The 21,817-nt window shown below is 41.4% G+C and overlaps 1 protein-coding gene across 1 annotated transcript in view; it reads right to left on the bottom strand.

The window, feature by feature from the left end:
- LOC124556378 (dynein axonemal intermediate chain 3-like) overlaps positions 1–21,817 on the bottom strand; it is a 293,608-nt gene that overhangs the window by 73,194 nt on the left and 198,597 nt on the right. Inside the window, exon 9 of the mRNA XM_047130341.1 lies at positions 15,188–15,305. Coding sequence (XP_046986297.1) covers positions 15,188–15,305 — 118 coding nt within the window. The remainder of the gene's footprint in view (positions 1–15,187; positions 15,306–21,817) is intronic.

The raw sequence follows: 21,817 nt of genomic DNA, 5'->3' as shown, positions 1-21,817 counted from the left end.
TTAGCGGATTTCTTTTAGTACTCATGTGAATAACTTCATACTTTTATTTATTCAGGGTCAGCTGCCACTTTTCGCACCATACAGATATCTAAATCATTTTGCAATTCGTTTTGATCATCTGATGCCTTTACAAGACGGTAAATGACAGCATCATCTGCGAACAATCTAAGACGGCTACTGAGATTGTCTCCTACGTCGTTAATATAAATCAGGAACAATAGAGGGCCTATAACACTTTCTTGTGGAAAGCCGGATAATATTTCTGTTTTACTCGATGACTTTCCGTCTATTACTGCGAACTGTGACCTTTCTGACAGGAAATCACGAATTCAGTCGCACAACTGAGGCGATATTCCATAGGTAAGCAGTTTGGTTAGAAGACGCTTGTGAGGAACGGTGTCGAAAGCCTTCTGGAAATCTAAAAATATGGAATCAATTTGACATCCCCTGTCGGTAGCACTCATTACTTTATGAGTATAAAGGGCTATTTGTGTTTCGCAAGAACGATATTTTCTTAATCCCTGCTGACTACGTGTCAATAAATCGTTTTCTTCGAAGTACTTCATAATGCTGTCGCTCGTCTTTCTGTTTGTCTGCTTCTCTGCCCGACTGTCAAAAACCCAATTTGACAGGAACGAGTAGACGTATGGAGTTGAAATTTATATCACATACTAATATCTACGGTTCCTTAGCGCTGTAAAAGTTGAAGCTTCTAAGTGAATGCGATCAAAAGATAGTCACTTATGTCACATGTCTTGATACTCACCTACATCTACATCTACATACATACTCCGTAGTCCACCATACGGTGCGTGGCGGAGGGTACCTCTTACCACAACTAGCATCTTCTCTCCCTGTTCCACTCCCAAACAGAACGAGGGAAAAATGACTGCCTATATGCCTCTGTACGGGCCCTAGTCTCTCTTATCTTATCTTTGTGGTCTTTCTCGAAATATAAGTTGGCGGCAGTAAAATTGTACTGCAGTCAGCCTCAAATGCTGGTTCTGTAAATTTCCTCAGTAGCAATTCACGAAAAGAACGCCTCCTTTCCTCCAGAGACTCCCATCCGAGTTCCTGAAGCATTTCCGTAACACTCGCGTGATGAACAAACCTACCAGTAACAAAATCTAGCAACCCGCCTCTGAATTGCTTCTATGTTCTCCCTTAATCCGACCTGATAGGGATCCCAAACGCTCGAGCAGTACTCAAGAATAGGTCGTATTAGTGTTTTATAAGCGGTCTCCTTTACAGATGAACCACATCTTCCCAAAATTCTATCAATGAACCGAAAACGACTATCCGCCTTCCCCACAACTGCCATTACATGCTTGTGCCACTTCATATCGCTCTGCAATGTTACGCCCAAATATTTAATCGACGTGACCGTGTCAAGCGCTACACTACTAATGGAGTATTCAAACATTACAGGATTCTTTTTCCTATTCATGTGCATTAATTTACATTTATCTATATCTAGAGTTAGCTGCCATTCTTTACACAAATCACAAATCCTGTCCAAGTCATCTTGTATCCTCCTACAGTCATTCAACGACGACACCTTCCCGTGCACCACAGCATCATCAGCAAACAGCCGCACATTGCTATCCACCCATCCAAAAGATCATTTATGTAGATAGAAAACAACAGGGGACCTACCACACTTCACTGGGGCACTCCAGGTGATACCCTCACCTCCGATGAACACTCACCGTCAAGGACAACGTACTGGGTTCTATTACTTAAGAAGTTTTCGAGCCACTCACATATTTGGGAACCAATCCCATATGCTCTTACCTTATTTAGGAGTCTGCAGTGGGGCACCGAGTCAAACGCTTTCCGGAAGTCAAGGAATATGGCATCCGTCTGATACCCTTCATCCATGGTTCGCAAGATATCATGTGAAAAAAGGGCGAGTTGCGTTTTCGTGCTGATGCATGGACAGCAACTTCTCTGTCTCAAGGAAATTCATTATATTCGAACTGAGAATATGTTCGAGAATCCTGCAACAAACCGATGTTAAGGATATTGGTCTGTAATTTTGAGGATCCGTCCTTCTACCCTTCTTATATACAGGCGTCACCTGCGCTTTTTTCCAGTCGCTCGGGACATTGGGCAGGAGATTCGCGATAAATGCAAGCTAAGTAAGGAGTCAATGCAGTAGAGTACTCTCTGTAAAACCGAATTGGAATCCCATCAGGACCTGGCGATTTATTTATTTTCAACCCATTCAGCTCACAAACTCATCAAAACCTATGGGACACTTTCCGTTGGCCTAGACTCAAGAAATTAGGCAAGCAGCAAGGTTTCATAGTACAACTAAAAGAAAAAAATCTGAAAATTGTTAATTTATGACTACATCACAAGAAAAAAATTGTGTCATTTGTTATCCGACTGACTACATGTCCGTCCGTCTGTTAAGACCCTTTTTTTCTCAGAAACGGATAGACATATCAAATTGAAATTTACGCCACACACTAAGGTCTATGGATGCTTCACGATGTAATAAATGTAAGCTTCTAATTCAGTGCAATCAAAAGATACGGCGATTTATGTCATTATTTTGATTCGCACAAACTCACTCGTCAAAACCTCTAAATCACTTGCCGTTGAATTAGAATCATGAAATTAGGTAAGAAGCAAGGTTTAGGAGTACAACTAAAGGAAAAAATCCGAAAATGTCGATGTGTAATTATATCGAGGGAAAAAAGATTTTTTTGTTGTTCTCCAAAGTCTTGGAACTTTCAAGACCGATATCATGCCAGTATTGGCATCGATAACAGACCAAATTCGTCGAGATTCTCGATTCCCAGGATGGATGAACTATCTGTATACATGATTAGTTTTGTACGGAGCCCTAGTTGCTCGAGTCCTTCTCGCACTTATCCGAATTTTTTATATTATTTTTTTATTAGTTCCAGGCAATGCTCATGTCACTACAGATTTTTATTTATTTTATTTTATACGTCTAGTTCCGTAGGTACAAATCGAGGAGCAAATCTCCAAGGTCAAGGAACGTGTCGGTACATGAAATTACAACATAAAAGTAATAAAAGATAAAATAAAATGATTATGAACCCAGAAAAGACAAACGATAAGTTTATGTAAACACAATCAACAATATAACATAGGAATCAGCTTAATTTTTCAAGGAACTCCTCTACAAAAAGAGTGACCCATGAGGAAACTCTTCAGTTTCGATTTGAAAGAGCGTGGATTACTCCTAAGATTTTTAAATTCTTGTGGTAGCGTATTGAAAATGGATGCAGCAGTATACTGCGCACCTTTCTGCGCAGGAGTCAAGGAAGGGCGATCCAAATGCAGATTAGATTTCTGTCCAGTATTAACTGCGTGAAAGCTGCTAATTCTTGGGAATAAGCTGATATTGTTAACAAGAAGCGACAGTAAAGAATACAAATATTGAGACGCCAATGTCAGAATACCCAGGCTAGTGAACGGGGGTCGACAAGAGGTTCGCGAACTTACACCACTTGATGCCCGAATTGCCCGTTTCTGAGCAAAAAATATCCTTTGAGAATTTAGCAATTATATACAACCGCTCGCTCACAGAAAGACCCGTACCTAAAGACTGGAAAATTGCTCAAGTCACACCAATACCCAAAAAGAGAAGTAGGAGTAATCCGTTGAATTACGGGCCCATATCCCTAACGTCGATTTGCAGTAGGGTTTTCGAACATATACTGTATTCGAACATTATGAAGTACCTTGAAGAAAACGATTTATTGACATGTAGTTAGCACAGATTCAGAAAATATCGTTCTTGCAAAACACAATAGCCCTTTATACTCATGAAGTAATGAGTGCTATCGACAGGGGATGTCAAATTGATCCCATATTTTTAGATTTCCATAAGGCTTTCGAAACCGTTCCTCATAAGCGTCTTCTAACCAAACTGCGTGCCTTTGGAATATCGCTCAGTTGTGCGACTGGATTCGTGATTTCCTGTCAGAAAGGTCACAGTTCGTAGTAATAGACGGAAAGTCATCGAGTAAAACAAAAATAATATCCGGCGTTCCCTAAGGAAGTGTTATAGGCCCTCTATTGATCCTGATCTATATTAACGACATAGAAGATAATCTCAGTAGCGTCTTAGATTGTTTGCAGATGATGCTGTCATTTACCGTCTTGTAAAGTCATCAGATGACCAAAACGAATTGCAAAATGATTGGTGCGAAAAGTGACAATTGACCCTGAATAAAGAAAAGTGTTAAGTTGTTCACATGAGTACTAAAAGAAATTCGCTAAATTTCGATTACGCGATAAGTCACACAAATCTGAAGGCTGCAAATTCAACTAAATACTTAGGGATTACAATTACAAATACCCTAAATTGGAACGCTCATATAGATAATGTTGTGGGTAGAGCCAACCAAAGATTGCGATTCATTGGCAGAACACTTAGAAGGTGCAACAGATCTACTAAAGAGACTACTTACACCACGCTTGTCCGTCCTATTCTGGAGTATTGTTGTGCGGCGTGGGATCCGCATCAGATGGGACTGACGGATGACATCTAAAAAGTACAAAGAAGGGCAGCTCGTTTGTATTATCGCAAAGTAGGGGAGATAGTGCCACAGACATGCTACTTGAATTGGAGTGGCTATCATTAAAACAAGGGCGTTTTTCGTTGCGGCGGGATCTTCTCATGAAATTTCAATCACCAATTTTCTCCTCCGATTGCGAAAACATTCTGCTGGCACCCACCTATATAGGGAGAAATGATCATCACGGTAAAATAAGAGAAATCAGGGCTCGCACAGAAAAATTTAAGTGCTCGTTTTCCCCGCGAGCTTGAAGGTGGTTCATTGAACCCTCTGCCAGGCACTTTATTGTGAATAGCAGAGTAATCACGTAGATGTAGATGTAGATGGGAAGAATTATCCCAAAATATAGTACCATACGACATAAGCGAATGAAAATAACCAAAGTACACTACTTTTCGTGTCGAACTATGACTTACTTCAGATACCGTTCGAATAGCAGCATTAAGTCTTTGAACAAAATATCAAATGTGGGAAATCCTTGTTCTTGTCGACGATAACCTGAGTAAGTACTCCCTAGTCGTAACACAGAGCATCCCAAAACATCACAAAACTACCTCCGACCTGAACTACACCCTCCATATCCTGCGTGATAAATACCTCATGAACCCAACGGTGCACTCGAAGTCTTGCATCATTTGCGAAGACACCAAACCGCAACACATCGAACCACACAAAAGCCTCCAGGTCAGCAGTTTTCCAGTTTCTGTGTTGTCTGACTCACTGAAGATGTTAAACTTTATATGTTACTGTGAGCAACGGCTTTTTGGGAGGTACTCGACTGCAGCTGTCCAATGAATGCTGTTCACTTCGCATTGTTTCTTTCGGAAACTGGTTGCAATGGGCCAGCGTTCACTAACAGCAGCAATTGGTGTTGGGTTTGAAACTGACTGTCCGTGACGTGACACTTATCTTCAGCTTCTACGGTTAGGATCTTTCTACGACCACTGGTCTTAAGCCGTGCTACGTGACTTGTAGACACGTTAATACACTAGCAAATCTGGTGACTTCTTTCACGGTTTGATCATGAGCGCATCCAAACACGACAGCTCCTTTCTGCCGTTCTGTCTCGTCTCCACGCTGACCCACGTAATGGGCTGACTACATACGAGCAACTGATGCATCCACACTACTTTATTGTTACGACTTCCATCAGCACTGGAGAATCAAATGGCCGTCTGCTACCAGTTCTGCACTATCTCCATGCCTCCAAAGGGGTCATTGTGCTCTTTCAAAGCGGTGACTAATAATTTGTCTATTGAGATTACTTTTGTCTGTCTGACGTCTTTCATCGCCGATCTGCAGGTTCTTCAGTCGCCTGAGAAGTTTACATTCATCTTAGTCAACTGACGGTCCTCCCCAGTGTGTCAGGACACAAAAGGGGCCGCCGGCTGATTCCCTAATAATACGTTTACGACCTCTGCGGACAATGCTGCTTGCCGCACGGCTCCATGGGGACCCCTCCCCGTCCGTACAAGCCTAATGACCACTGGCCAAGGAACTCACGCTTTCCACCAAGGACGACTCTTCACACAGCTGCTCGCCCAACTTCTGTAATACACTCCTGGAAATGGAAAAAAGAACACATTGACACCGGTGTGTCAGACCCACCATACTTGCTCCGGACACTGCGAGAGGGCTGTACAAGCAATGATCACACGCACGGCACAGCGGACACACCAGGAACCGCGGTGTTGGCCGTCGAATGGCGCTAGCTGCGCAGCATTTGTGCACCGCCGCCGTCAGTTTCAGCCAGTTTGCCGTGGCATACGGAGCTCCATCGCAGTCTTTAACACTGGTAGCATGCCGCGACAGCGTGGACGTGAACCGTATGTGCAGTTGACGGACTTTGAGCGAGGGCGTATAGTGGGCATGCGGGAGGCCGGGTGGACGTACCGCCGAATTGCTCAACACGTGGGGCGTGAGATCTCCACAGTACATCGATGTTGTCGCCAGTGGTCGGCGGAAGGTGCACGTGCCCATCGACCTGGGACCGGACCGCAGCGACGCACGGATGCACGCCAAGACCGTAGGATCCTACGCAGTGCCTTAGGGGACCGCACCGCCACTTCCCAGCAAATTAGGGACACTGTTGCTCCTGGGGTATCGGCGAGGACCATTCGCAACCGTCTCCATGAAGCTGAGCTACGGTCCCGCACACCGTTAGGCCGTCTTCCGCTCACGCCCCAACATCGTGCAGCCCGCCTCCAGTGGTGTCGCGACAGGCGTGAATGGAGGGACGAATGGAGACGTGTCGTCTTCAGCGATGAGAGTCGCTTCTGCCTTGGTGCCAATGATGGTCGTATGCGTGTTTGGCGCCGTGCAGGTGAGCGCCACAATCAGGACTGCATACGACCGACGCACACAGGGCCAACACCCGGCATCATGGTGTGGGGAGCGATCTCCTACACTGGCCGTACACCACTGGTGATCGTCGAGGGGACACTGAATAGTGCACGGTACATCCAAACCGTCATCGAACCCATCGTTCTACCATTCCTAGACCGGCAAGGGAACTTGCTGTTCCAACAGGACAATGCACGTCCGCATGCATCCCGTGCCACCCAACGTGCTCTAGAAGGTGTAAGTCAACTACCCTGGCCAGCAAGATCTCCGGATCTGTCCCCCATTGAGCATGTTTGGGACTGGATGAAGCGTCGTCTCACGCGGTCTGCACGTCCAGCACGAACGCTGGTCCAACTGAGGCGCCAGGTGGAAATGGCATGGCAAGCCGTTCCACAGGACTACATCCAGCATCTCTACGATCGTCTCCATGGGAGAATAGCAGCCTGCATTGCTGCGAAAGGTGGATATACACTGTACTAGTGCCGACATTGTGCATGCTCTGTTGCCTGTGTCTATGTGCCTGTGGTTCTGTCAGTGTGATCATGTGATGTATCTGACCCGAGGAATGTGTCAATAAAGTTTCCCCTTCCTGGGACAATGAATTCACGGTGTTCTTATTTCAATTTCCAGGAGTGTACATCAACGGTTGACGCAACTGCATTCAAAGGCCCACATGGAATAACTGAGGCACTTTTTGGAAGAAAAGCTCATAAGACAAAATGGTTATTTCAGATAGGACAGCTTAAATATTTACTTTTAATATGGTTCAAATGGCTCTAAGCAATATGGGACTTAACATCTGAGGTCATCAGTCTCCTACTTTTAATATGTTTGAATAACAACCTGATTCTAATATACAAGTATATTTGAATAGAATTTATACTGCTATTAAGTAACTCATGTTTTTAATGTGAAAAATAATACTTCCAATGAACAGTTATAGGCCAGTTTCACACAAGTCAGTGTCATTAGATTATAATGAGCAAACATTCCTTTCATCAAATGTTATTGTAGCCCTCAGACCATATTAAAACATAAATGTAACATAATTCTAAATAATACCTATGATCAGGGAACCCTCAGAAAGGTACAAAAATAATATAACTGGAAGCAAATTGATAACAAAATACAACTATACAAATAAATTACCACTGTTTTGTCCTGTGGTCCTTACTTTATGATCGCCACTTTCTCTGGTACAGTTTCTGGTTGCTAAAGGACCTTTTGTTTTTCTTCTTCTTCTTCCTTTTCTTCCAGACCTGCATGGATGTCTATTTTCTAAATAACAACACGTTGCTGTTGATTGTCTTCAAGCATATAACCATAACTACTCACATCATGAATGTACTTAAATAAATCCCTGAGAACCTTCTCTTTTTTTGGTCTCACTGGATTAAACGCCAGTGTTGATGGTCTCAGGTTTTTCAATAACCCATTACTGTACATCTGTTTCCAAAGTCGAAATGATGTATACTGACCTTTGTATGTTAGAGAGGGTAGTACTGCTTACAAGGGAACCTCCCCATCGCACCCCCCTCAGATTTAGTTATAAGTTGGCACAGTGGATAGGCCTTGATAAACTGAACACAGATCAATCGAGGAAACAGGAAAAAGTTGTGTGGAACTATGAAAAAAACAAGCAAAATATACAAACTGAGTAGTCCATGCTCAAGATATGCAACATTAAGGAGTAATCCAGCTAAGTAGCGCTGTGGTCCTGTGGTTAGCGTGAGCAGCTGCGGAACGAGAGGTCTTTCGTTCAAGTCTTCCGCTGGCTGAAAATCTTAATTTTTTATTTTCAGACAATTATCAAAGTTCAGGAACACACACACAATCAACTTCGCTCTCCAAAGTTCCGGGACATGTTCAGATTTGCTTGTACACACGCAGGATTTGACGGTATACACACGGAAAAATTTGAAAACGTTAAAAACATATGTTTTGACAGAGCACAGGGAAAACTGTGCGACTGTGAAACTGTTGCATTCATTTGTTGCAGTTTATGAGACAAACTCTTGTGATTTCATCACTTTTTTGGGAGTGATTATCACATCCACAAGAAAACCTAAATCGGGCAAGGTAGAAGAATCTTTTTACCCATTCGCCAAGTTTACAAGTTAGGTGGGTCGACAACATATTCCTTTCATGTGTCGTATAGAATATATCAGACGTGTTTTCCTGTGGAGGAATCGGTTGACCTATGACCTTGCGATCAAATGTTTTCGGTTCCCATTGGAGAGGCACGTCCTTTCGTCTACTAATAGCACGGTTTTGCGGTGTGGTCGCAAAACATAGACACTAAACTTATTACAGTGAACAGAGACGTCAATGAACGAACGGACAGATCATAACTGTGCGAAAATAAAGAAAGTAAACTTTTCACTTGAGGGAAGAGTTGAACCGAGGACCTCTCATTCCACATCTGTTCACGCTAACCACGAGACCATGGCGCTCCTAAGCTCACACTCTCCTTGATGTAGCATATCTTTGACATGGACTACTCAGTTTGCATATTTTACTTATTTTTTCATAGTTCCACACAACTTCTTCCTGTTTTCTCGATTGATCTGTGTTCAGTTTATCAAGGCCTATCCACTGTGCCAACTTGTAACTAAATTTGAGGGGGGTGCGATGGGGAGATTCCCTTGTTAGTATTTCAGGACAAAATACTTCTGAATTTTAAACACATAAGCACTCGCTACATGAGCTGCAGGTACATGCATCAAGAAAAACTGCCCTGGCTGTGAGAATTACAATAATAAAACAAAACCGTGGTATGAAACTTCCTGGCAGATTAAAACTGTGTGCCGGACCGAGACTCGAATACGGGACCTTTGCCTTTCGCGGGCAAGTGCTCTATCATCTGCGTTACCCAAGCACGACTCACGCCCCGTCTTCACAGCTTTACTTTCGCCAGTCGTGCTTGGTTAGCTCAGATGGTAGAGCAATTGCCCGCGAAAGGCAAAGGTCCCGAGTTCGAGTCTCGGTCCGGCACACAGTTTTAATCTGCCAGGAAGTTTCATATCGGCGCACACTCCGCTGCAGAGTGAAAATCTCATTCTTAAAACCGTGATAGTCTATTATACATAATCCACTAACTCATTTTAAACAATTTTCCGAAACAGGGCACATAGAGCTATCGACTTTTTTTTCCGGAGGATGCTTCAATTAATGTGTACTACATCTTCCTCTTAGACCAGGCGACCTCGAGACGTACTGGACAATTGCTAGGTGATAACTAAACATAACTTCCTAATTTGCTGCTTAGTATCGGTCCAGCAAATGTAGACACTACAGTAAGCTCCGCGTTCTGGCTCTGACGACCAAATGTAGGTCGACCAGCCGCCATGTCATCTTCTGCCAGTGGCGTCACTGGATTCAGTATGGAGGGGCCTGGGGTCAGCCGCTGTCGACTTCCTTGACCCTGGAGCTGCCACTTCACATTCAAGTTGTTCCTCAGTTGGCCTCTCGAGTCTGAGCGCACCCTACACCAGTCCTCTCACCAAGGAAAAATCCGACGCATCGCGAATCGAACCCCGGTCCTCCGCACAACATAGCCACTGAAGTACTCATGTTTAATAATTTCGACACTGTAGTTTTGGTGGATGAATGCTGTCTATACTGGCGAATCACCTCCCGCCACTGTCATAAATTTTGATGCTCTTATCTATAGGATAGCATCCAGTCTTAAAAGTGTTGGTTCAATGTTCTGTCTCCTTTATTGGTCATTTAATTCCCTCCACATGAAAAAGGCGGTTGGCAGCGGCCATATTACCGCTCTTCTGCGTAATAGTATTACAAATAGTCACATAATTTTAACAGTTAAAAAGAATAAAATAATGGAATTAAAATACAGTAAAAGACGATGGTGATAGGATAGTTGTTGGAATGAAGAGAAAACATCTTTAAAAATGAACACAATGAAGTGAAATAATAATCATGAATTTATAATACACCCTTGTATATACCTTTCCATCTGTCAAAAAATGTGTTTTGCATTCGGAACGTATGTCCCAGCTTGTACGAGGGGCAGAGATCAGGTACTGTCAGTAGGGCCACATAATCTATAACTTTAACTCGGCAAACATTTTCAGTTATAGTAAGCACGTTAGGCAAAATGTGATAGTAAACAACCTGAAAAAGCTATTGCGCCAGTGTACTTCCAGCAAGGTGCAAAAGAACAGTCTACCTGCAACAAAATAAGGTTGAGGCCCTGTACAGTTGGTCAGTAAAAGGTCGCACTATAGAGAAAAATGCAACAGAGTAGAAGACTAAAGACATAAGCTGCCAGAGTTGAAGGGGAAGGAGACTGCCAGGAAATCAACAAATTGGAGAACAGTGGTCAAGGCATTGGACTCTTACTAGGGATGAACGTTGTTCCAATCCAGTATTTAGGTGTCCCATGGCTTCCCCAAATTGCTTAAACTAAATGTCGTGATGCCTTGATGCCTCCTTCCATGCACCTTTTCTACTTCTGAGTTTATATGGTCATCCCATTTGATGTCGCTTTGCAGTACAACCCATACAGACTTAACACTAGGACGCCTAGTTTCGAACTGCCCCTAGAACGCCCAATGGAGGTCAATTTACCACTAGGGTTTCTCATGAATTTAAGCTTTTTTTTTCAAAATGTAACGATATTTCGTATTTATTGTCTCTAATATTTTCATGAATAATAATTATATGGGCACATTTTTATTTGAACCTGCTAAATTTTATTTTTGTGTTTCAGCATACAAGGGTAAATTACACTGTATTAGAGGTACTTAAAACGCCTTACTTTTTCAGTAATTGTGTTTTACATTATGTAACAGTAGGTGACAAATGTTATTATTACAAAATTGCTTTCTTATTCACTAATTACACTTCTATCCGGCAAAAAATAATTATTGTTTTACTAGACATATCCATACGAACGACTCAGTATATTCACAGAATCTCAGTGTACTTTTTGCATATCCGTTTCCCCTTCTGCTTAGACATGAACTGTACGCAAATTTTTCACGTTTAAAACATATTTCTCTAGTTCTGTTTTTATTGCACAATCAAACATTGCAAGTTTTGCGTTTAGCACCTTAGGTGTCCTTTCTTCTCTATCGAGAGTCAAAGTGGATGGGGTCTAAAATTGATGTGGGCTGGAATTCCTGATTGGCACCACGAATACTTCTGCAGCTTTCATTATAAAAGACCGTCGAGAGATGGTGGTGCGTTATCAACTTGTACAAGGTGTGGGTATTGATCATAGGCAGATCTAGAATGTTACAGCAAACGTACGGACCTGCGCTTCGTCATGGCCCTTACGCTATATTCGAGTGAAATTTGATTTACCACATCTGCGCCGAATTTAGTGTTATTAGGAAAATTGACAGTTTCTAGAGTTTTCTTTTCTGCAGCCTCATCGACTTTTACACTGGAGTGCACAGAACAAAGAAAAAACAAATTTTCTTAGCCTTCCCTTGGTAAGAAGTTAAAGTAATGACACTCGAATGAAGTAGAGTTTGTCCTTTTCTCACAGGTGGCGGCACTTCTCTTCCACTCCTGCCAAAAGTGCCAACAATGCTTGTATCCTTCTTTTTCAGCTCTTTTGCCGGCCAGAGAGACGCGAAGAAGTTGTCTCATGTAACAGTTATCCCCTTTCGTAAGTAAGATTCCACGAGACGTTGCGTAACATGTTCTGCCAGTCTAGTATCTGCATGTCTCGTTTCATCGTTTCCCAAGTAAGTAAATCGCATTCATAACATACCTGATTTTAGCGTCGGTGAGCAGCCAATAATTTATTTTCAGATTCAGAAAGGAAGCGTCTGCGATAGCGACCCATTATAGCTAGAAGTCGAGCTGTTAGTGACAACAAACAGACGCGCAAAAACTGACACAACTTAATTAATGATTAGAGGGAAAATTGAAATATATCACTAGCAGCTGCTGCTAGCTATGGAAATGGACTGTTAAAAATATGTTTTCTCTTGATGTATATACTCTTAATGAAAATAGAATACCTATCGATGGTTAACATTTCATACTTCTTGAAAAAACTTGAAAATAAAAAAAATAATTGAAGAAAGGTCCGATGTTTTGTGAAATGGTTTGTGTAAAAGTAAGAAATAAAATAGATTAGACGTTTATTTGACGCACTTTTGAATGATGCTAGAAATCACGTACAGCAAATGAGGTGCCGACTGAGAATTTAAAGTGCAATGTTTAACTCAGAACCTTAGGATTTTAAAGAGTACAAGAGGATGTTTATGTCGTGAAATTTTAGTCAATGATCTGCTTTCCTCACTAACGCACGAGCATCTCAGCTGCTGTACATGATATCGAGCATCAGTCAAAAATGTGTCAAATGCTTCTCTAATCTACTTTATTTCTTACTTTTACAAACATCATTTCACAAAGAAAGACCGGTTTCTTTTCAAAAGTTTTTTTTTTGCACCTATTAGTTTTTTATCATCTTTTTGCGATGTTCGGACTGCTTTGGTTGTACGTACATTGTCTTACTTGTTAAGGTTGCAGATTTTGCTGCACTGTCTTAAATTCTTTGTTTATTTTTGACTTTATCCATATAATATTCTGCTGTCTGGCTTGTGTTGGTAGGATGTTAGCTGCTGTCGCCTTTTTGGCTGCCCTCCCCTAGGCATCATCTTTATTATTGCAATTACATGAGTTTTCACTGATGTCTGTGAATTTTCCTTACAGCCACCAACTGCGTCTGCAATTGCCGCAGCCTGCCAATTAGGATCACATGCACTATCGGCTATTAAACTATTTTCTATTTCAATACAGTTGATTGCTGTTTGATATTCGCTTTGAGTAAATACCATTAGATCTTTGTATATGGAGAAACCACAGAAAACCAAAATTCATGAGGACCGGTGGGCAGGTGAACTTCACTCTGTATCTCAACCACTGTGCCACCTCGCTCAGTTAAACTTGGAAAAATTAGCTTTCCTTTCTGATAACTTTAGGATGTCAATGAATTGTTCAATAAATATTGTACAACGTTTTCTAAAAATGGGATCATTTCTTTTCAGATATACTTCTTTATCCTACATTAATTTTCACCTGGTCTAGATGTGTCATTCAGTGTTAAACTAGTTTTTGTATCTGTATAAGTTTTGGGGTCTTTGAACAGAATTAAATAATGGAATTGAAGTGTTCAGAAAAGCATACAAGCATTAGACTAAGTACACATTACGAAGACACTCAGTCAAAATACAGGGTGACACAAAAGTCCGTTAACATGTGGAAATGCATTAATTCACGGAATAATGTTGTAGTTACTCGGAGATGAAGAAGCTTGCCCAAGATAGAGTAGCATGGAGAGCTGCATCAAACCAGTCTCTGGACTGAAGACCACAGCAACAACAATGTAGGCAGAGAACTGAAAATTGGCACACATGCGTGAAATGACATGAGGTTTCATTGAAACAAAAAAAGAGCCCAAAAATTGGCCATCAGGTGGCTGGACGGCAACATGTCAGTGACGCCGCATCAGAATCGTGTTTAAAATGAAATATACTGAGAGCAGAAGTCGGGTCATCCCTAGCCTAATTAACACCTACTGGTAGTTGCGACTTTTATGGAGGATGGCACGCCACCCTAGATTGCTACACGTGTGAAATACTCGTATATATCTCTTCCGCACGTTTGGTGAGGATAGCGTGCTGAGCCGACACCTCCATCATCCTTGGCCTCCCATGTCCCCAGACCTCAGTCCGTGTGATTATCGGTTGTGGAGTTACCTGAAGTCGCACGTCTGCCACGATCGTCCGATTTCATTAGGCATGCTAAAAGACATCATCCAAAGGCATTTTGTAACCATACGTACCAACATGCTGTACAAGGTTGTTCACAACATTTTTCCTCGACTACAGTTATTATAGATGAATGATGGCCGACATTTTGAGCATTTGTTATAAAGAAAATCGCCTTTGCTAAAAATCAGTTGTTACGCTAATTACTGTTTTTGTATCATATGAAGCGCAATCTGTCAGTCATTGTGTGAACTTTTTTGTTTCAATAAAACCCCATGTAATTTCAAGAATGTGTGTCACTTTTTACCTCTTTACCTACATTATTCCGTGAAGTATTGAATTATCCAATATTAACGGACTTTTTGTGTCACCCTGTAAATCACGTTACCTTCAAATTCCTGAAGACTTGTTTATTCTCTTAAGGGAATTTAATAGGATATAACTTTGAATAACGAACAAACCTATCTGGTAACAACATCTGCACGTACTTAGTGTGGAAGCTCATTAATTAGCGTGACAATGTTGGCGTACCTTCCTCTGGACGTATTTCTCCATATGTCGAGGCTACTTCATCCGTCTCTGATAGCCGATTGCCGGAAATAGCAGGTAGTGGTGAACTGAAACTGGAAATAGGGTAGTCAGCCGAGACCTGCAGAAACAGAAAACATCAAGGTATGAATTGTGAACTTCATTTAGCCGTCATATTTGAGAATTCTTACCACTTTCAGGTTCACAATTCCATAATCAGAACACCAGTTTCAGATCGTACCGAAGTTCTCTTGCACAGGCGGTCTGTGAGTCTAAGAATGAGAGCCGGAGGGAAGTGAATTAATTTCCTTTGAAGCTGGAACTGACTAGTTAGTAGTGACAGACCAAAATGGTTTTCGCTTAGAAAGTAACCCAAATAGTTATACAAATATTCAATGAAGTAATGATGCAATCAAGCTACGAACTGAAAACAGTAAGTTACATGGATCGTTTCAGTAACTTATATTTTCCGTTGTTAGTACAATTTATATGGCAGAGATAGTAAATCTTCTGTTAATGTGTTTACGTAAACAATAATAATATGCAACAGTAAGAAAGTATAGTTGCAGTGCACTCAACTGGGGTAGTCCAGTAATAACTTGCAAATGGTTTCAAAACTGACCACTATGGGAGATCTAGCTTTACTGTCGGCCTATCCGTTTGCTTTGTTTAATAGTTCTCAGTGAGACTGCTCTGAAATTCTGGATATGAAACTCGAGGTGAGCTAATTAATTGGCGATGAAGAGTTAAAGTCAAGGTAAAATAATACACTGGCGTATTAAACGTGTATTTGAAATACACATTCACATACACATTTTAATAGTTCATAAATTGACGTGACAGCTATTTAATACAATTATTGTTAGACCCAACACGCCGTGAATTTAGTGTTATTGCATAGAAAAATTTAAGTTTACGTCGATAAAGTACTTTTCTGATCTTAACAATGAAAATTATTCATCGAACATTGACTAATTCAACCAGAAAAATGTTTCACTTGCCATGCACATTCAATTCATTCGCATAGCTCAGCATATGTACAATATTCTTGGACGCAACACAAGTCCTCACACAAAGACATAAGAAGATATTGTGCCTTTGTCACATGAAGCACTGAAGTCCTAGTTCATAAACAAGTACAGCAAAAACATAGTCCGTCACCGACAGAACAGAAATAAAACTTTTTTGCAGAGAGCCAAACCCAGAACCTTTTTCATTCGCGAATAAATGTTCTATCGACTGAATTACCTTCTTCTCTCTTATTTTTTTATTAAAAGGCTTTTATTGCGCTGAAAGTTAATGGACTACAACGTTGTACAAACGCTTATGCAAAGCTTTAACGTCATCAATACAGCCTTTGAATTATTTTCAATAGGCATGGAAAAAATATAAGAACAAAAATAAAAAAGTTTGAAAAGTACGTGACAATCCCAACATACATTCTGTGCTCTCAAGAATATAATAAAAAATTTATTTGAACTTCTTCTTGCATAAAATTTCATTTGTATTATGTTGATATACTGTTTGTACTCGGTTCAGGTGTACAACAGAGAAATTAAACAGCAGAACTGCAACAACTGCCATAGAATATATGTTATCCCAAAATAAGAATTTCACATATATTTTAAAAGAAATTGAGCATGTGCTATTTACGTTAATGATATGAATGATTTGTTTAAATTTATTGTAGGTGAAAAGTGATTTGTTGCAATTTTTATTAACTAATTTGTGTATATAACAAAACTAAACGACACGTTTTCTTCGGCTTCATTAAGAAAAAGTTCAATGATACACTGAACAATACTTTTGTCTCTGTCCCATTCTCATGTGTACTCTCAAAACGGTCTGCTTTACCAAATTATTTTTTTGTAATTTTACAAGATTTTTCCCAATTCTCTTGTTCAAAAAATGGTTCAAATGGCTCTAAGCACTATGGGACTTAACATCTGAGGTAATCCGTCCCATAGACTTAGAACTACTTAAACCTAACTAACCTAAGGACATCACACACATCCATGCCCGAGGCAGGACTCGAACCTGCGACCGTAGCAGCCGCGTGGTTCCGGACTGAAGCGCCTAGAAACCGCTCGACCACAGCGGCCGGATCTCTTGTTCTATCATGTATTTCTGTTACTAGTTTGAATGCGAACTCTTCATCATCGTTTTTATTTTATAACCTGTCACGAGAGTCACACGCAGATAATTGTGCGCTAATGGTCCATATCTGATTCCTAGATGAAATTTGGAGTTTCAGTGCTGCAATGACAAAAAGTCAGTAAGTTCACATTCGTCAGTGCCCTTATGTCTAGCTAGAGAAAATATCAAATAACTGACAAGCAAGAAAATTCCTCGCGCCTTGCTTAAAGAAAAAATTTCCAATCTGTCTGCAAAAGTTAGTCGATATATTTATGGTGCTTATCGTGATGATACATAGTTTTTTCCTCACCCAATTCCAAATGGTAAATGTTTTATAGCATAGATTCATACACGGTATTCAGCTGCCTCTACCGACGTCGTCTTATGCAATCCAAAATGACAGAAAAATGTAGTTGGCCAGTTCGCTCTGGAGATGTGAAGCATGTTGTTAGAATGTCGCAGAATAAGTGATGAAGTATTCGAAAACATCTTAGACCTATTGTACAAATTTTGTTTGTTAAGCTACTTTAGCACACTAACACTGTGAGTCATATGTTAACCTTTTGCGGAAAGTTGTTGCTTTCACGCTTCTCATTTTCGTATCTGCTGTTAATTTCGTTGTTTCCGCTGGTGACACAAGCTTTATAAGGCAACGTTTCTGAACCATTTACGAAAGATTAATCATCATAAGCGGAATAAACTTACTTAACTACACCACTGATCACACAAAGAAAGGTTAGAGGCATTTTGATAAGTATGGCAGAAGTAAGGTGTATTTTGGTCCAAAAACACCGTGACACATGGATAATCCTCACTTGTATTTCTTACAGTATGATTCCTTTCGTTAACAGTCGTCCAAAGCTCTGAGAGGGAACTTACATCGATTACGTTGCCATCGCCTGTCGGGATACAGAAGTAGTGCGGGTTACATAAAACGACATCGGTAGGGGCACCTAGATAACCCTGTATGTATCATATTAGTTTCAACATTACACACTTCACATAAAACTGAGGGCATGACCTTAAATTAATATTTCTTTGCAAGAGTTGGATACGTTTCGGTAATGACGTCTAGCCAGTATCTAGGTACGACTCACGACTCTCCCTCACAGCTTTACTTCCATCACTACTTCTCTGCTACTCTCCAAACTTTACCACGGTTCTCCTGCATACGTTGCGAGTCTAGCTCTGCTGGAAGAAAGGATACTGAAGGGAAATGGCTTACTCACAGCCTTGCAGTACTAGCTGAGGTAAGCTGTGAGGGCAGGTTGTGGGTAGTGCGTGGATATCTCAGTTGGCAGATCATTTGCCTGCGGAAGCTTACAGGTTCGAGTCCTCGTCCGGTACACAGTTTCAATCCGCCGAGTAGTCTAATTTCTGCAAACGTGCCGCTGCAAAGTGAAAATTCATTCGGATCACTGAAGTATTTTAAGCACCTAGCTACTAGAATGTTCACTTAGGTGGGCGATCAAGCGACAGATTTTCTGCATGTGTACAGTGCAAGATAGCTTTCTGCCCTCTGGTATTCGTCAGCTTTATAGCTTCACTCGATAATAACTGAGCTATAAAAATGTAAGGCACCCCAGCTCCAGTTGCCGTTCAAAGGGCAATCAGCTCTTCTCTCGAGCCATGTATAAGCAAAAAGCTTCTGTAAATCACATAAAATCACGTAAAGATGCTTGACTGGAGCATGTGTTGTCGTCTGGCAATTTTTTCTGAGTAGATCGCCGTTCTAGTCAGGCTAGAGAAAGAGTATCATTCTAGCTACAAAAATTGTACCCGTAGTAATTTTAAAACGTGCCTCTTCATGACAGGTGTGCTCTGAGAACATCTGTAAAATTTCTCTGTGTGTGAAGTATTTACACGGTTCAGTTATATTAATGTGGCCAACGCCTATTTTCCACGTCAAAGTGCAATAACCGCTCACAGACGGCGGGTGGCAGCACTGCCAGCGAACGGTATAAAAATAAACAGTGCTGGGGGAATGCGGAAAACAGTGCAGTCGTTGTCGTATTGTGAAAATGGAGCAGTTTATCTGACGTCCAAAAGGGCATGATCATTGGTTTTCGGGCAAAGGCTGGGAGCAGTGATTAACTGAATCAGTTATCGGCGAGAGCAGCGTAGCTTTTCTCACCTGATGGTGGCGGCCAGGTGGACAGCTGAAATATTGTGTGCAGATTGTGGGGCGGCGAATAATTTGTTAAAAAAATCTAATTGCTGTATAAATGCTTGCATGTTGAATCCGTTTCAGGCTTTTAGAATGTTGTTAATGCTGTCTTTCGCCGTTCTCAACACTGGCTCTCTATTTACTTTTTAGCACCCAGAAAGTGATTTAACAAAACGTGAAGCCTGTAAATAGAGTTCCTAGTGCCCACTTCATCTGAGAATACCATTATAGCTGCAGCTTATAGCTCTGAGGAATTAGGAGAATGTCCGGGATTTCTAATCAAAAACGGTTTTCCAAAATAGTTGAGTATATTCTGAAATTCACTGATAAAAAACACAAGTATCCCTACAACCTAACTAACAGAGCAGTTCAGAGTCTAATGCGCTGATGCAACTATAAATGTCCGAATTAAATGTTGAAATGAATGCTCGCCATAATTTGATGAAAATATTTCATCAAACGCCACGCTAAATATTTGGTAGAATGTCTGTCCCGCGACAGCACGTGAAAATACGACAATACGCAAACTGAAGCTAGTTAATGAAAATCATCCCAGAATTAACACTTCACTTGAAATGATTTCATGGTTCCGCGTATCTCTAATAACTTAATACGGCACCCGAGGCTGTTTGTAGCAGTGATACCGATGCGACGCGACTCCCGACACAGATGGCGTGTCACTCAGCGTCTGGAGAGAACTGGGGCCTTGCTTCCGCGCGCAACGTTCTTATATATAAAGCCGCGGTGCGGACGGCTAAGGGAACGCCTGATCAAATCGGCTCTCCCGACTAGCCGCTGGGCTAGTAACGCACCACTTCAAGTTACATAATAATTTATAGCTTCTTTTGCTGATGGCCGATGAAGCTCTTAATTTAAACGTGCATTCAGCACACAGGTAAGTATTAATAATAAAATTTTGACGTGGCTAAGTTAAATATTTTGGGCGAGAGAATTAATTTAATTACACTGCACCCAGTAGATGAGCTCTGAACTGGCCCTTTTGAGATTCGCTATCGCTATAATTTTATAGGTATTCGAAAGAAACTTTTCACATCTTCATAGTCATAGCGGACCTCCAACCTATTTAAATCTAAACATCCTAGCCTTATTTATTAGCCTACTTAATCTATCTTGCTTCCTTCAGTTTTGAGATGAAAACCAGAAAATCATGAATTTCCACTAAAATCTTAATTTGTGAAATCCAAAGTACTGTTTTTATTAAATCATTATGAAAGATGAATCTAAATATAAATTTTGAAGTCTCTAGCTCTTTTCTGTTGCGCCAATGATTTTTTCAGAAAAACGTCCAAATTTCGAAAATGGCTGAAGTTATCGAACTGATATTTAACACACATTAATTTAGTATTATTCCTGACCTGCTAGAAAAGTTTTAGGTCATTTGCTTGATTATTAAGGTATTGCGCAACATTTATGACGTCAGAGCTAGTTACAGCAGACTGGCTGGCACACAATGGAAACTGATGTGAATTTACTACAGCGTGAGTAGGCTGCTTCCCTACAAGATGACAGTTTGATCCGGCCGGAAACCCAAAAAGAATTTGATATATCGGCATGTGGTCAGAGAGCTGTGACATATTTTTACGAACAGATTACGCAGTTGTTACGCTCGTGGATGAAGAGGAGACGATTTACGGCTCTCATTCCGCACTCGATGACATCTTTCATATATTCGGTGGGATTGATTTTTGACTTATCTGGGAGCCGAAGCATCTCCAACAATATGTAATTGAAGGTGTGGGGGGGGGGGGGAAGGGGGGGCGAAGGAGAAAAGATAGGAAAGAGACGGCTTGAAACTGATGATATCAGGTGTCCGGCATCCGAAAGAACAGAACCAGGCATTCATATAACTGATTCGCCTCGATGGGCAATAAATTCAAAACCCTCAGTGCGGATGCACACTTCGTTCGACCTCCGGAGGAACCCTAATAATTAGCGAGCATGAAGGACAGGGTGGAGGGTGGGCCGGCCTGAGAGCGTTCAGATATAGGCCGCGCATTTGCTATGAACACTGTGTCCGGACGGCGCAGTGGTCAACGCATCTGCCTAGTAAGCGGCAAATCCCGGGTTCGAGTCCCTGTCCGGCACACATTTTCACTCATCGCCGCTGATTCCGCACTAAGTCCCGATGCAGCTGATACCATCAGTTCCTTCCCTTCCCTTTCCTTTCTCCACCCCTCTCCTCTCCTCCCCTCCCACCCATCCCCGTCCACTTCAATCACACAATATGTATTAAAGCTGCGAGGATCAGACACCACGCATTCATATAATGTAATGTAATACCTTAGCATAATTCACAAACCGCTATAGCC

This window comes from Schistocerca americana, chromosome X (assembly GCF_021461395.2).
Source record: "Schistocerca americana isolate TAMUIC-IGC-003095 chromosome X, iqSchAmer2.1, whole genome shotgun sequence".
NCBI classification, from domain to species: domain Eukaryota; kingdom Metazoa; phylum Arthropoda; class Insecta; order Orthoptera; family Acrididae; genus Schistocerca; species Schistocerca americana.
Note: the sequence above shows the minus strand (reverse complement) of the source record. Positions and strands in the feature narration are given on the sequence as shown.